Raw genomic sequence first — 15,224 nt, 5'->3', positions numbered from 1 at the left:
TAGTGTCAAAAGCATTATCTAGAGGAGATATAGGCTTAAAACATTACACTATTTGAGGGATGATGACTCAAATGCGCACCCAAAAGATAATAGTTGCCAAAAGAATTATTCTAAAAGAGATAATGGATAAACAACACACTATCTAGAAGGCGGAGGGATAAATAGCAATTATTTTCTGAAAAGTTAAGGGCTTCAAAGGCATACTTAAAACGGTAATAATACTTAAAGAACTATTTAAATGAGATAGGAGTTAAACAACACAATATCTAAAAGTTAAATGACTCAAAGGCACACTCCAGAAAATGATAGTGTTAAAAGCATTATCTAAAAGTAATAATTGCTAACAGTGTATTATTTGAAAAATAAGAAAAATTAAAGACGTATTTAAAAAGTGATAGCTTTAAATATATTATCTAAAATGAGAAGTCTTCACTTATAAATATTAGTATATAACTTACTGAAAAATAAAAAATAAAAAATAAAATGATTGAAGATTATAATTTATTGTATTTTAATTTTATATTTGATTATTAAGTTAATGAGGAATAGCAAGAGATTAGATCTTGTAAAGTTCAATTCCAGTAAAATATATCCTATATCAAAATAACTATACTTTTAAATGACAAGATAGTCTCTCTTTTTTCTAATTTAAACAATTATTTATGTGCATTGCCAAGAAAAAACCATGCTCGATTTTCTTTTTCTATTTTCTGAAAAAAGTACATGAAGCTTTACCATAACATGACAGAAACAATATTATTTTAATTTTAAAACTATAATTATAAGAAAATTATATGGAATAATATTTTTAAAACTTATTTTTTAGAAGTTATTGTAAGACACATGAAAACACATCGATGGTTCGTACATACAGATGTATTCTTCGGTTCCAACCTTACACATCCATCCAGCACACTTGAAATATAATAAATAAATAAAAAATATTAAACCATCAAACAGAGAGATCTTCTTGTTTTGGAGGGGTTGACTTTGTTGACAATAATATTAACATTTAGAAAACATTATAAAAATAAAAAACTCTAAAAAATACACATGTATTTGATCATGATTCTTAAACTGTGCCCTACATGTAGATCCCAGTAATTTAATGGTTGATATGTATTTTTGAAAAAACTTTTATTATATTTTCTCCATGTCTAGTAGAACGATGGAGTCACTTTCCACCTCCGAGCCCTGGGAAACCAGCGCCTATTGCAAATAAGGATCACTTCCCCTCGTGGTCACAGGCTTATATGGCCACTGGTTCTGCACGGTTTGCCCAGTTGTTCGAGAAACCAGCCATAGCTAAATACACAACAGGGGCGTAGGCCAATGTGGTAGGGTTCGCGCTAGAAGACGCAGGATTACTTAATGAACAAACATGAAAGGAAAAAAAAGAGCCCAGTCTTGCTGCAATTTCTCCATATTTCCCTCAAAGCTGCATAAATCAAATACAAAACAGGTGTGGCACTGTGTGGATGACAAAATAATATAAAACCACGAGGGATTCCGCTGGTCACGGATGTTTGCATGGCATCAAAATTGTCGAACCAATTGTAATAATAAAATTAACAAAAAAATAATGATGATGATGGCGACAGAAATTTGGACAGGACAAAATAAACCCCCCTCCCCTATCTGTCAATTATTTTGGTTGCCCTGACGAGGGATAATGTGATCCTAACATCGAACTGAAATTCCATATATGATCTAGCTAGCAAAAGTTTTCATTATCTGTGACGGATGAGAACAAAACCATCCCCCGATGTCGAGAAGACAAAAATTGACTGAGTCTTTGAATGTGAAAGAATTATCCCTGTTGGATTGGGAATCACCAAAGCAGCTCCATTTCTATTTTTATTATTCCTATATGTTCTCCCAGGTTCCATCAGATCGATACAAACCAACCTGTCAATTGATAGAAACTTTACACCTTTGTAAGTTCAGCAGCTGCCACAGCAGGAGTGGTGGCGGGGGCAGGGCCACCAGTAGTAGGCCTGAAAAAATCACATGAAATCCTTTTAGCACCAATGAAAACGCATATCAAGGCACAACAAAGCTTTGACAATCATAGGAAATACTCACAATCCCACAAAAACTTTGAATGCATCATAGAGACCCCACTGAGCTCCAGTAAGAGTTCCAATCATGACAATTCGGAGAGGCAACCCACGAGTGAACAGACCCCACAAACCTAGCTTCTTCACAGCCTGCAGAACCAAACAGAAAAACAGTTGCAACCCTGTTAAAAAGGAGACCAGAAAATATTTTTTTTCCAGGGAATACACTTTAAGAAGGTACTCACATCACCAACAGTTGCCCCTTTAGAATTGTTCAGGAATGATACGAGATTATCGGCAGGATGAGACACAATAGCACAGAACACACCAGCAACATAACCACCAGCAAAACTAACACCAAGTTGCAGAGATTTGCTGCACTGGTCCTTTGGTTTGGGGATGGAATACTTGTAGATCATCTCTACAATGGTCTCAAACGATGCAAACTTCATCATTGTATCTGCAATGAAAACAATTAACATTGTCAACAACCAGAACAACTAATATGACCAGTAATAAGTCAGATTGTCACACAGATAGCAACCAATAAAAAACTAACACTCGCAAACAGCAAAGGTTCAGTGCTAGTGTTGCACATAAACCACAAGATGAAACCACACATGGTTTGCGAGATGGAAAACCATGAACCATGAACTTAAATGGTGGCATGAAAAGACAAATAACTCACAAATAAAATCATAGTTCTCCCAAAATCTAAACACTTAATACATGATGCACACTTTCAGATGATTATACAAGTTCTTCTCTGACAAGCAGCTTGGCTCTGCTAGGCCTTGTGCTTATAAATTAGCCGTTGTTGCTAATGTACACACAAGCGCTGAAAATGAAAGCTGTATTAAAAAGTTGATGAATGTTTGGTTACGGTTATTATTTATGTGCGGCTAAGTTTAAAAACAAAACTTAAATATTTGGTCAATCCCATGTTAGAAATGCCATTGAAATACAAAATGACAAATAAGGACACAAGTAATTTTTTATCTATTAGGATGGATATGAGATGATAAAAAAAAAAATGGAACATTAAAATTAACTAAAACAAATAGAAAAACCAACATATTTTTTGTTATTTAATCGAAACATCCCATCTAATAAAAACATTAAAATTACTTAGCAAGTGCTCATTTCAAACATATAGCCATGACCTAAAATGCAATGTCCTTCACAAGCCTAAAGAAACTATTGTCATAAATAATCTTGTAAACTCCAACATTTATAAAAATAAGATGGTCATAGTAGCAGTTCAAAAAAATTAAAATAGTATTAAAAATTGAAAAAAATCATTTGTACTGAACAGTAAAAAAGCACACAATTATAAAATCTGACTTTCTTTGCCCAATAGAGCTTAAAATAACAATAAAAAAGTAAAAGCAGATGTTAAACTTACATGGAATCTGACGACCCCAGAGAGGAACAAGACCTTTGTACAACCTGAAATAAATGACAAGTTAGTTCCATATACAGCTTTACAGAAAATTAAAAATCAACAAAAAAATAATCTTGACATTATAAAGCATACCCAAGAGCGCCTTCAGCTTTGACAAACTTTGGAAGTCCATCTGATAAACCTCTAGCAAACCCAGGCTGAGTTTGAACACGAACCTTCACTGCCTCAAAGGGGCAAAGAGCAATGTCAGCAATCACCTCAGCAGAAGCAGAACCAGCAAGGTAAATCAAGGTCTTGTACTTGGCTGCAAACTCAGGCCCGGCAAGATCAGAGTAGTACTTCTTGAAAAACTCATAGAAACCAAATTTGCAGGCCCCCTGAGCACTGTAACCAAGAAGGGTGGGCACCCAACCCCTGAAGAAGCCTCTCACTCCTTGCTCCCTGAGCAGAACTCCAAAACCGGATGAGGTGCTCTTGTACTTGGCAGGGTCGATCTGAAAAATCAATCACATAGATATTAGTTCATATCCTCGATATTTTAACATAACATTGCCAACCAATTTATCCTATGCTTGATGGTGCCACAAAATTGAAATGAAAAGAAAATGCACATCAACTACTAGCAAAGATAAAACTCCAAATTCACATTGCTTCCAAATCCTGTTAACTTAGAACACTAAATAATAGATTATAAATTAGATTTGAGAACATGTAACAGTTTACAACAGATAGAACACAATAACAACAACAAAAGAACCCCTTCAAAGACATTCTTCATACCACAATACAGTTGATAGACAGTGCACAACAACAAGAACATCGAACCCCAGTTCTTAACCAGTTAACCAATAAAAATATCACATTTGCTCAAAATATGTATCAATGACTCTCCAAAGTGCTATGAATCAGAAAACTGAAAAACGCTAAGACACATTTCGAAAGTTTTCTAAAACAAGCATAAAAGATCCATAGAAACAAAAACGACGCTGTTGAAAAATAAAAATATCAACAGAAAGCAACTAACACTAAAAAGCGCTCAACATTTCTCTCTATGCATCACAAAATAAGTCAAATGCTCAAGATGAAAAATAGAATAGAACAGTCACTCTATATACACTTCAGTCACCAAAAAACAGATAATTTTACACACACAAAAAAAAAAAAAAAACAATTAAACAACATATCTGGAAATGTTAAACAGATTTGACTTATCAGAAACCCTAAAAACCACAAAAATCTATAAAAGCAAACAAGATCCAACAACAGTAAAGGTGATCAAAATCAACAACACAGATCTAAACTACAAACGACAGAAAAGAGTAAAAAAAGTACCTGCATATTGCACTTGACAAGGTCAAGAGGAGTAACAGTCATATGAGTAAGTCCACAGCTAAGAATACCACCAGCAGTGCAAGCAGCATAGAAAGCAGGCGAGTACATCTCGATCTTCTTCCCAGACTCACTCGGTGCCGGGATCACAAATCCGCCACTGCTCTTGCTTCCCATAGTGACCGTTGATGACGGCGGCGGAGAAAGTGATGGTCGTTCGGAGTGGAGGTTAGAGAGGGAGAAAGTTTTAGCGGAGGAAGAAGAGGAGTAGAGAAAGCTAGGGATTAGTGACTGTTGTCTGAGAGAATCCATTTCTGGAGAGAAATGAGGGAACCTTTTTTTTTTCCTGCTGCGATAGACAGAGAGAAACGAAGAAGAGAAGCGCAGAGAGATGATTTTTGGGGGTTCTCTGCCTCCCTGCCTGCCTCTCTTTGCCAACCAAATGCGCTGTAAGAAATGTTGCGGGGATCGATCGATTCCTGTTTTATTGGATATTTCTCAACAACCCTCACCCTGTGGGTTTTTTTTTTTTTTAGGGGGGGGGGGGGGGGGGCAGTTCTTTTCGGTTATTTACAACTGGAAAAGGCTCAAAAAACTAAGGTTGGCTAAGGTTTTTTTCTCGAGTTCTTAATAGATTGGAATGTTGAAGCTAACTTGTTAACTATTATATTGGAAAATTACTTAATTAATAATGCATTAATATCTAATTTGAAAAATAAATTACAATTTGGTTCATTGATATTGAATGAGGATTTTAATTATATGAGGTGTTGTGCTCATATTTTGAATTTGATAATGAAAGACAGGATAAGAATAATTAAAAGCAGGATTAAAAAATTCAGATAAAGTATATATTATTGGACAGCTTCACCTAAGAGAGAATAATAGTTAGAGGAAAATACTTGACATGTTCATATTACTATAACTAAAATGTTGGTTCTTGATTGTCCACTAAGGTGGAATTTAACATATTTGACGTGGAAGACTTATTTGATATATAAAGATGTATTTTCTTGACTTAATCAATGAGAAACACATTACAGTAGGTTTTTGAGTGAATTTGATTGGAAGTTTGTAAGTTTAATTTGTGATTGGTTGAAGATATTGTATGATGTCACATATTGTTTTTTAGGAATCAAAATATCAAATGACTAATATATACTTTTTCAAAATTTATTTAATTAGATTGGCATTGTAAAATTGAGTTTCTTGTCGTGTCAAACATGGCAATCAACGCCCATAGCAGCACCTAACGCTTTGTGTTTTGATATACTTTTCCAAAATTTATTTGATTAGATTGACATTGTAAAATCAGGTTTATGTCATGTCAAACATGGCAATCAATGTTCAAAGGAGCACCCAATGCTTTGGGTCCTGTTAGGAGGCCAAGCCAAACAACATTGGCCGGGTCTCTTTCATTTAAAATCTAAGTCCACAATTGACCTAGAGTAAACCAATGGACTTGCCGAGTCAACTCAAAATTCAGGTGATCTAGTAAAAATCTGGAAAGGGATCCTTTTTTGTTTTGTCATATGAGTTTTTTCTCCTACCCTATACCCTTTTTTTTGTTATATTTTCCAGATGGTTTAAATACAAAATAAAATGACATGACAAGTTAAAAAACCAAAAAGTAAAAAAATAGACATCATAATTAAGAAAATAAAATGACATTATAGATGAATTAAAAATAAATTGTTAATGTAATGAAAAATATATTAGATTATCATACTTAATTTATTTATGTTTATGCAAATTAATTTGCAAGTTAATCTCAACAATGTAACCCTTAGTTTGATGTTTGGGTATTCTCTTTGTGTAATTACTTAAGTAAATATGAAAATGGAAGGAAAAACAAACTTCTTGGGATTTTTTTTCTCATTTTCAACTTGACAATTGTATAAATTTTACCTTGAAAGTTTGGGGTGTTATAAATAATGCACAAGAGATTAAGAATTTATGTGAAAAGAAATCTACATGCCTCAAGTGGTATAAATTACATTGATTTAAAATATTTGAAAACTCCAAATTAAATGAATAGAGCAATTATTTGCATCACATTAAAAATTATTTGACAAAAAAATCCACACGCATCATGTGGGATAAATCACATTAGTTTTAAACTAATTTGACTAACAATCATAGATTTAATTAAAAAAATATCAATTTTTATTTGAAGAGATTAAAAACTATTAGGTCTGAGTGCCAACAGTGATAGACCTAGCTCTCAACAGCACCCATAGCTTATGGGTATTGTAGTCAACAAGACCAACTAGCGATGGGCCCAGGGTTAGGTGTAGAACCCATGAAAGTTGGGTGTTGGATTCTGTCGAGTATAGGACCTAAAATCCCTAAAGGTCTTGTCGCGTGCAAGACCATGTTGATGTTGGGTCCTGATGGTGCAAAACTCAATTACGTGTTAGGTCCTTTCACCAAGACCTAATAGTTATGGGCCCTGCTTACCCCATGACTTAATATTCAATTCGATTATTTTATTATCAGATTCAATATCTTTAGACTCCTTTATAACCAAGATAAAACATTAATTTTTTTTTATTTTGTATAGAAATTATTTAATTTTTTATTATTATTATTTGACCCGCAAAGAGAGCATAGCAAGGTGACATAACTAGTTTAAGGGTGTGTTTGGTATTGCGATAGCTGTTGCGGTTGTGGTTTGAAAAAAGTTGTTTTATAAAAAGTACTTTTAGTTGAGGTTAGTTTGAAAAAATAGGTATTTGGTTAAAACTGTGGTTGAAATTGAGGTTGATGAAAAAAGCAGTTTTGTGTGTTTGGTAACTGTTGACGCATGTTGCAAACTGCATTTCAAAAAATTATGAAATTTATTTTATCTATTTTTTGGGTACTCAAAATAATTTCTTTAAATGTTGTTAGATTGTTTTCTTATGTTGATATTAAAAATAATTTTTTTTAAAAAAACTCATAAGATATATTTTGATGCCATATGCACTTTGATCCGCCATCGCTATCATATAATCCTAAACAATGAAGCATGTAATATTAAGGGTAAAAAATAACTAAAATAGACATCCATAATATCGATGGTTTCTTATTGAAATATTTTAGATTAGACTATTGCTATTACATCATCATCAAATAAAAATACTTTATATAAAGTATTTTTTACTGTTCCATTAAACTGTTTGCAATTCCATCACGTACCAAATTCATCGTGCCTTGACCACCATTTTCCTCACTTCCTGGGCGTGCAACAACATTGGGTAAAATATTATCAGGAACAAAATTAGGATTGCGGTCAAATTCTGCAAATGCAATATCATCATGCGATCTTCTTCTAATGTAATTATGTATTGCCATTGATGAAACTATAATGTCAACTTGCGTTTTGTATGGATAAGCAGGCATGTTTTGTAGAATCCTCCACCTCTGTTTCCATACTCCAAAGGAACGTTCAATCACATTACGTAGTGATGAGTGTGCACAATTAAAAACTTCTTGCTGATTTCTTGGTTGTCCACGACACCGAAATTCTTGGAAGTGATATCTCTAGCCTTTATATGGACCTAAATACCCATATTCATTGGGATATCCTGAATCAACAAGATAGTACTTACCTATATTTACAAACAACATTTACATTTGTTAAATGATTAATAAGAATTGATCAAATTATTAAACTTGTAATTACATAACAATTTATATTGTATAATACCTTCTGGTGGTTTAGGAAACTTTATATTTCTATTGTCAATAGCCTCAAAAGAAATGTGTGTATCATGGGCACTGCCTTCCCATCCTACCCACACAAATATAAATTGCATATCAAAACTACAAGCAGCCATTATGTTTTGTGTTGGTATGCCTTTTCTTCCGATAAATGGAATTTGATTTTCAGTTGATATGCAAGCTCGCACATGTGTTCCATCAATTGCACCAACACAATCCTACATGAAAACCATTGACAAATATAAACTCATTAATTACTACAATGCATAAAATTTATAACTTGTTCACATTAGCATAAAACATAATAGTTGACCTTGAAATGAGGCATATATCTTGGATTCATTGCGATTTCTCTTGGAGTGCTTGTAAAATTCGGGTCCTCTGGTTTTATGACATCTACTGCAAATAAACATACTGCCGCTAAAACTTCTTTCATGCATCTACTTACAGTTTCACCTGAATGCTGAAATCGCTCTTGAACCTCCCTATTCGATGCTCTGAGTGCCATTGTATACAGAAATATAGCCACTTTTTCAATCACACTCATCCTTCTCGAAGGTTTTAACCCATAACTTGTTTCCAAATCATTGCACAGGCTTAACAAAGTTGATGTGTCCATTCGAAACATGTTTACACATCGTTTCCAATGTCCTCGTAAAACTTTTGTTAACCAACGCATGCCCGTGTTGTATGAAACCATACACGGTTCTTTATATATATAAGTAATATAATACATGTGTATGGCCCCAGCTGTGCACACAATTAACTTTTTCCTATCAAATTCTCGCCTCCAAAATGATTCGCCATCCTCATCACCATCATCATCGTCGTCGTCGTTATTTGCCCCATTATCAACATCCCCGGATGAGGCGCCGTTGTTATAATCATCACGAGAGTTAATATGATCAACAAAATGGTCCATTATATTTTCATAATCATTATCCATATCCTCATTGAATATTGCATTAAAACCGACATCATCCATATTTCTTCTCCTACAATAGATAAACAAATAAAACAATGTTACATACTATTGTGTCCATTTCTTTTCAAAATTATTATTTGTATTGTAATTTTAAGGATACATTTTTTTCTTTTTCTTTTTCTTTTCTGTGAAATTAAAAAGCTTCCCACTCGGCATCCACTGTTCATGTGAACAGTGGAGAGTGAATTAATTCACTGTTCACTGTTCACGTAGCATGTTAACAGCGGCTGCCGGGTGGGAACTTTTCAGGCAACAAAGACTCAAACGAAGGAGAAGGGGAAGGGCAAGACGAAGCTACCCTGTGCGGCGGCGTTGTATGCCTAACGGTCGCAATAGTGGTGTTTGATGGTGATTCGTGGGCGCTGCTTCGATGATGGAAACCGGTCCTTCTTCCCCGTCAACTGGTGCCCCTGTTTCAACCTCGGCTTGCCGCAGTTGTTCGGCTCTGTTAACAGAACATAAATGGTCGCACAACCTTCCCAGTGTGTTTCACAGAAAAAATTCTGAGGTGTCCGTCATCTTGTTTCCACGTGTCTGGTTCGGCTATGTCTGATGGTGCCCCTGTTTTGCTTCATCTGTTTGGTGCCCCTGTGTTCAATCTTTGTTCTTCAACTTTACGGGTTGTTTCCTCTGTTTTTTTCAATCTTCGTTGCCCTCTCTTCTTCCTCTTTCTCGGGTTGTTTCCTGTGTTTGGTGCCCCTGGACTTGTATTGCCTTCTCCTTTTCTTCTTCTTTTTTCGGTTTCTTTCCTCTGTTTCGGCTGGTTCACTTGTATAACTTTTGGTGAAGCTTTCCTCCCATTGGATAAAACTATGTTGTCTATTACTGCAATACTTCCATGTGACTACAGTATTTGACACCAGGCTTTAACATTAGTTTGCAAGCTGTAAAACAATGTTTCTTGTCACTGCAATACAGCAGTAAGCTTTATCAGTTTGCAAGTTGTAACTCAATGTTTCTTATCACTGCACTACACTAGTAACCAGGCATTTACAACAGGTTGTTGTTTTATTAACTTTTATTTTTTTCATCGTGTAAAAAAATAGTGTTACAACACACTTTAAATGTGATTACAGTATTTTACAGTATTTTACATATTTAATTATCAAATAAATATAAAGGGTATGTATGTAGGTATAGATGTGTAGTTCAAGATTTTACCTTGAAAACAACATTGTAGTAGAGATCCCTTTCCTTTGCTAAAAATGGAATTCAAAATTCAGCTTTATTCCACAAATCCATTAAGCACAAAAGTCCCTTCATCAACAAAAGTTTTGTACAATTGAAGATAATTGTGCTAGCATTCGCTCACACATGGAAGGTGTAAGAACTGGTCTCATTGGTAGAGCAAACCATGCCTTCCAATCAGGCCAGTGAAGATGGCCACTTAATGGTAAAATAATTAATAAGAGAGTTTATAATCTATGTAATTGGCAGAAGAAATATGGTACTGGATGACAAGCATCAAGAAGCATCTTGCGGGCTATAAGGATGTTCATAGCTACGGAGCTGCAGTGATGGATCTTTCAATTCGCTGGAGTTCTTTTGCTACTTCTATCATTAGTGGCCTATCTTCCCATGAAAAAGGATTGGTGCATCTCAAGGCTAGTTCAATGGATGCTTCCAGTTGTTGCTGATCAATTGCTTCTCCCCTGCTTCCCATAATCCTAGGATCAACACTTTTAATGTGATCAATTTTGCAGTTGTACATCTCCAATGCAATTAAATTTATCAACGAAATTTCTTTTGTCAATTGCAATAATACCTTTAATTTGCTTCATCAACCAACATATTTAACAGTTAAAAACTAAAAGCATATCATAACTAATTAATATTAAATCATTCTATAGCATATCATAACTAATAAATTTATATAATTAATATTAAATCGTTCTATAGCATATCATAACTAATAAGACTCAACAATTCTCAAATAACATTACAGGTTCGAACTACATTAAAATACAATCCATGGTGCGTACATAATAAATATTATAGTCCATAACATAATTGATTGCAGACGTCATCTCATTACAGAGTCAATTGTTAACTTAATTTATAACTTCATAGCAGCTTGAGAAATCTGCAACTTCCATATCCTGCAAATTTAAATAAATGACAAGAAATGAGATGTAAACATGTTAAATAACAATTAAAATAATAATATTAGCAAAAAAGATATGAAAGCAGGCATTTCGGATTAATATACACCTCTCGGACTAAGATCATTTATGCCGTGTATACATTCTCCGCAACCATTTAATCTTGTTTTCAATATTACCCATAGTTTGCCACATTTCTCTATTCCTTCTCAGACCTAAAATCTCAGTAGCAAACCCATGAAAATCATCACCTATATGCACTCCCTCATGCTAGTGAAGCTCAGTCATAACCTCACGAATACTACACCCTTCCCGATCTTTACTGATAGACGCGGAATCACTAGTGTTTGACATGCTGTCAACCATGTGATCCCATCGTGAAAGTAGTTGAAACCCAATTCCGGAATTCCTTTTTTTTTCCCAGCTTGAACCTCAACCCGTTGTCTTTCTTTCCTCTTCCCACTACTGCGGCTGTTGCTACTGGTATCCATATTAACCCCTCGAACCATGTTGCAAACATCATCAGCAAAATTTGGAATTCCGTCCTCTTCAGAATTACCACTGCCTTCTTCCAAATCAGGTTGTTCAACATGTGTATGTTGACTGCCATCAACACCAACATTATGATCAGGTAAGACTCCAGATGATGGTGCCCACGCATACTCACCGGTAGCAACAATGTTTGCGAACATTCTATCGAACTTCATACACAACGATGGTTCGATACCAGCGTGCCTAAACTTTTTTGTACCCCTTATTTCCTACACAAAAGAAAGAAAATTATTTCTCTCAACTTTGACTAATTTATTAATAATTGAAATCAGATGTTAACAAATTAATTATTAAGGATCGTGCCAAATAACCTGAATCTTGGATTTCCACCATTCATCACTAGCAGAAATTGTTCCTAATTCAGTACTCCAACCCACACCAGTTTCAGAAATGAGCTTCTTCCTTATCCTCCAATCCTTTTTGCAGTCATCCCATTTGTTCTTAAGTTATGCCTTGGTAAATGCATGACCAGTTTGTTCTTTGAATGATCCCAACAAATATTTCCAACCAGCTTTGTCGAAATGAGTATTTGGTCGCATTCCCATGTCGATAGCCTTGATGTTAAGGTCATAAAAAACATGCAACATTTCTTTCGTCCATGCTGCTTTATCCATATTTTCAGGAGGATCCATTCCTAGTTCGGTCATTACATTTGGAACAAAAAATATCTAGTTATAAGATTCAAAACATTTGACTTATAATTGAATGCAAATATATGGTCACAGTACAAGCATTCAGAAAATAAACAATGAGGATTACAAATGAAATGAAAAGGTTGAGACTTCTATTTCCAAAAAGTTTTGCACAGCCACAAATGCACATGACCGAGGAAAGCATATGGATAATTATAAATCCAGCATCTAATAGTTGCCTTTGAATTTCAGCATGCAAACCCAGATGGTTGTGGTTACATAACAAAAAAATGACAACAACATATGGTCATAGTATTGCAATCAAGAACAACAAACAACACCCAAAGTTTCATTCCAGCACAAACAAATAGGCAAGTAGTAATGTAAACGTAAAAAACAAAAATAAATTACTCGATTTTATAGCAGCTTCACTTTTTTGTTGCTAGACGATTTTGCAGGATTAATGGTATTGTTCCTCCTGCACCAACACAAAACTGCACTTAAATTCATCAAACGACAACTACATATTTTGGACGCAAGATCAGGGGAACCATAATAGATAACCAACAAAATTAACAACTTATTGTGACCAAATGTATTCTAATTTCGACTATAATACAACATAGAGACAAGCCCAGAACCAATGTTGAACAAGTTCAGCTGATTTGACAAAAATAATTCACTGTGAAATCAAATGCAAGCATACACTGCATAACCACAACCACAAGATCACGGGAACACAACAGACAACCTAGATGCAAATAAATTCTTTCGGCAACTACAACACAGAGAAGCCTAGATCGTCTAATAATTTTGAAGAAGTTCAGCACAGCATCAACATTACTCCTAACTGTTAAAGAAAAAGAAAAAAAATGAGAAACATACCAACATCAACAGATCTCTACAGGATCAACATGGAAGCGCGTCTCGGGTGGAAAAAAGAAAGGGAAATTCGTTTCCACAGTAGTTGAAGATGGTCGGCGGAGACAGATCTGCAATTTTCTTCTCAGAGGGATGACCCAGATCTGACCGAAAACAATGAAGCTTCACCGTTGGTTCATTGATGCTCTGTTTTTGTTGACGATTCGGGGAGGAACTGGGAAGTTTGATTCTCCTCCAACGGCTATTTATGGGCGATGGGCTGGTAGAATTTTTTCAAGGATTTTTCCCCCGATTCGGGGAGTTTGGGACATTTTTATATTTTTCTCAAATGGCAACAAATGTGTTTTGCCATTGCTGGAATGTTCTTAACTTTTTCTCTGGAATTTTTTTTTTATGAATCGGGGAGGAGAAGTTTGATTTTAGCCGTTGGTTGTTTTTTCAGTTTTTCTTCTTGCGGTCGGAGTGAAACTGAGGTTGATGAGAAGCATGATTATCGTGCTTTTGATAAACCACAGTTTACTTACACTTTTCTGGTGGGTCCCACTAAAACACACCCACGTTTAAAATTTACCAAACACACGATGTTGTGGTTGCCCCTCAACCTCATACACAACCACAACGCCAAATAGCGTCTAAATCTATTTTATGTCCGTTTCCGTTTACTGAACTAAACTCGTTTTTATCCTTTATGTCATGTTTTTTATTATTATAAAAAAAACAACAAAACGCAACTTAAAAGAACATGATACAAGTCAACATAAAATATAAAAGTAAAGATGAATTAGGACCCCATTAATTATTGACAATGATTACGACAGGATGAGGTCTAAATTCCATAAGGTGAACGATTCGGGGCCACATGAAAAGAATCTCCTCCATGATGCGGAGCCACTTGCTTAAGATATAAATTAAATAAGGAAAGTTGTACACCTCATTCAAGGAAGATGGATTCATATCGACGGCGAAGAAGAGGCGTTTTACAGGTCAGAATAAATTTATATACCTTTCAAGATTCTTAACGTCCTTTTCGGGAATCCAAGACAGGTTCTGGTCCGACTTCCGAGAACACATCTGCTCAGTGGAAATCATCGAGGCTTCGTCAGAGTGTTCGTTTACGTGATTGTTTTTGTTTTCTAAAGTAGAATATAACAAAAAACTTGGTTAATTACTAAATATAATTTATTATTTATGGAATTCAGTACCATGTTTAAAAATACATGGTAATTGAAAGCAAGCTGCTGCTTCTTCTTCTTCTTCCTGCATCTTTACTGTATATGGCCGAATGGGTCCGACCCAAACCTAAATATATTGAATTGGATTCGATTTAATAAAAAAATTAATTTTTTTAATTGTATTTTATTTTAAAAAAACTAGTATTTAATATTATTTAATGGCATTGCATAAATTAAAAGGAGATCGTATGATAACATAGCATTTACATAATTTGATCGCAATTCCAATTTTGTTCCTGATAATATTTTACCTGATATTATTGCATGTTTAGGAAACCATAAAAACTGTAGTCCTTATCATATGAATTTCGTATGTAATGGAATTGCAGATAGTTTAATG

At 34.7% G+C, this 15,224-nt stretch overlaps 1 protein-coding gene across 1 annotated transcript; it reads right to left on the bottom strand.

Moving 5' to 3' along the window:
* Window positions 1–1,391: 1,391 nt before the first annotated feature.
* LOC118048751 (mitochondrial phosphate carrier protein 3, mitochondrial) lies at window positions 1,392–5,306 on the bottom strand. The gene is made up of 6 exons (XM_035058563.2): window positions 4,798–5,306; window positions 3,598–3,959; window positions 3,466–3,509; window positions 2,306–2,520; window positions 2,086–2,210; window positions 1,392–1,997 (listed from the first exon to the last, which is right to left on the bottom strand). Exons 1-6 carry the CDS (start codon window positions 5,104–5,106, stop codon window positions 1,928–1,930), a joined length of 1,125 nt encoding a protein of 374 aa, XP_034914454.1. The 5' UTR covers window positions 5,107–5,306; the 3' UTR covers window positions 1,392–1,927.
* Window positions 5,307–15,224: the final 9,918 nt, after the last annotated feature.

The sequence above is a fragment of the Populus alba genome, chromosome 17, assembly GCF_005239225.2.
Source record: "Populus alba chromosome 17, ASM523922v2, whole genome shotgun sequence".
Lineage (NCBI taxonomy): Eukaryota > Viridiplantae > Streptophyta > Magnoliopsida > Malpighiales > Salicaceae > Populus > Populus alba.
This window is presented reverse-complemented; position numbering and strand designations above follow the sequence as displayed.

Coding starts and splice junctions, on each gene's coding strand:
- LOC118048751 (XM_035058563.2), bottom strand. CDS start 5,106: ATGGATTCTCTCAGACAACAGTCACTAATCCCTAGCTTTCTCTACTCC. Junction 2,211..2,305: donor AAGGGGCAACTGTTGGTGAT/GTGAGTACCTTC, acceptor TTGGTTCTGCAG/GCTGTGAAGAAGCTAGGTTT. Junction 1,998..2,085: donor TTCAAAGTTTTTGTGGGATT/GTGAGTATTTCC, acceptor TGATTTTTTCAG/GCCTACTACTGGTGGCCCTG.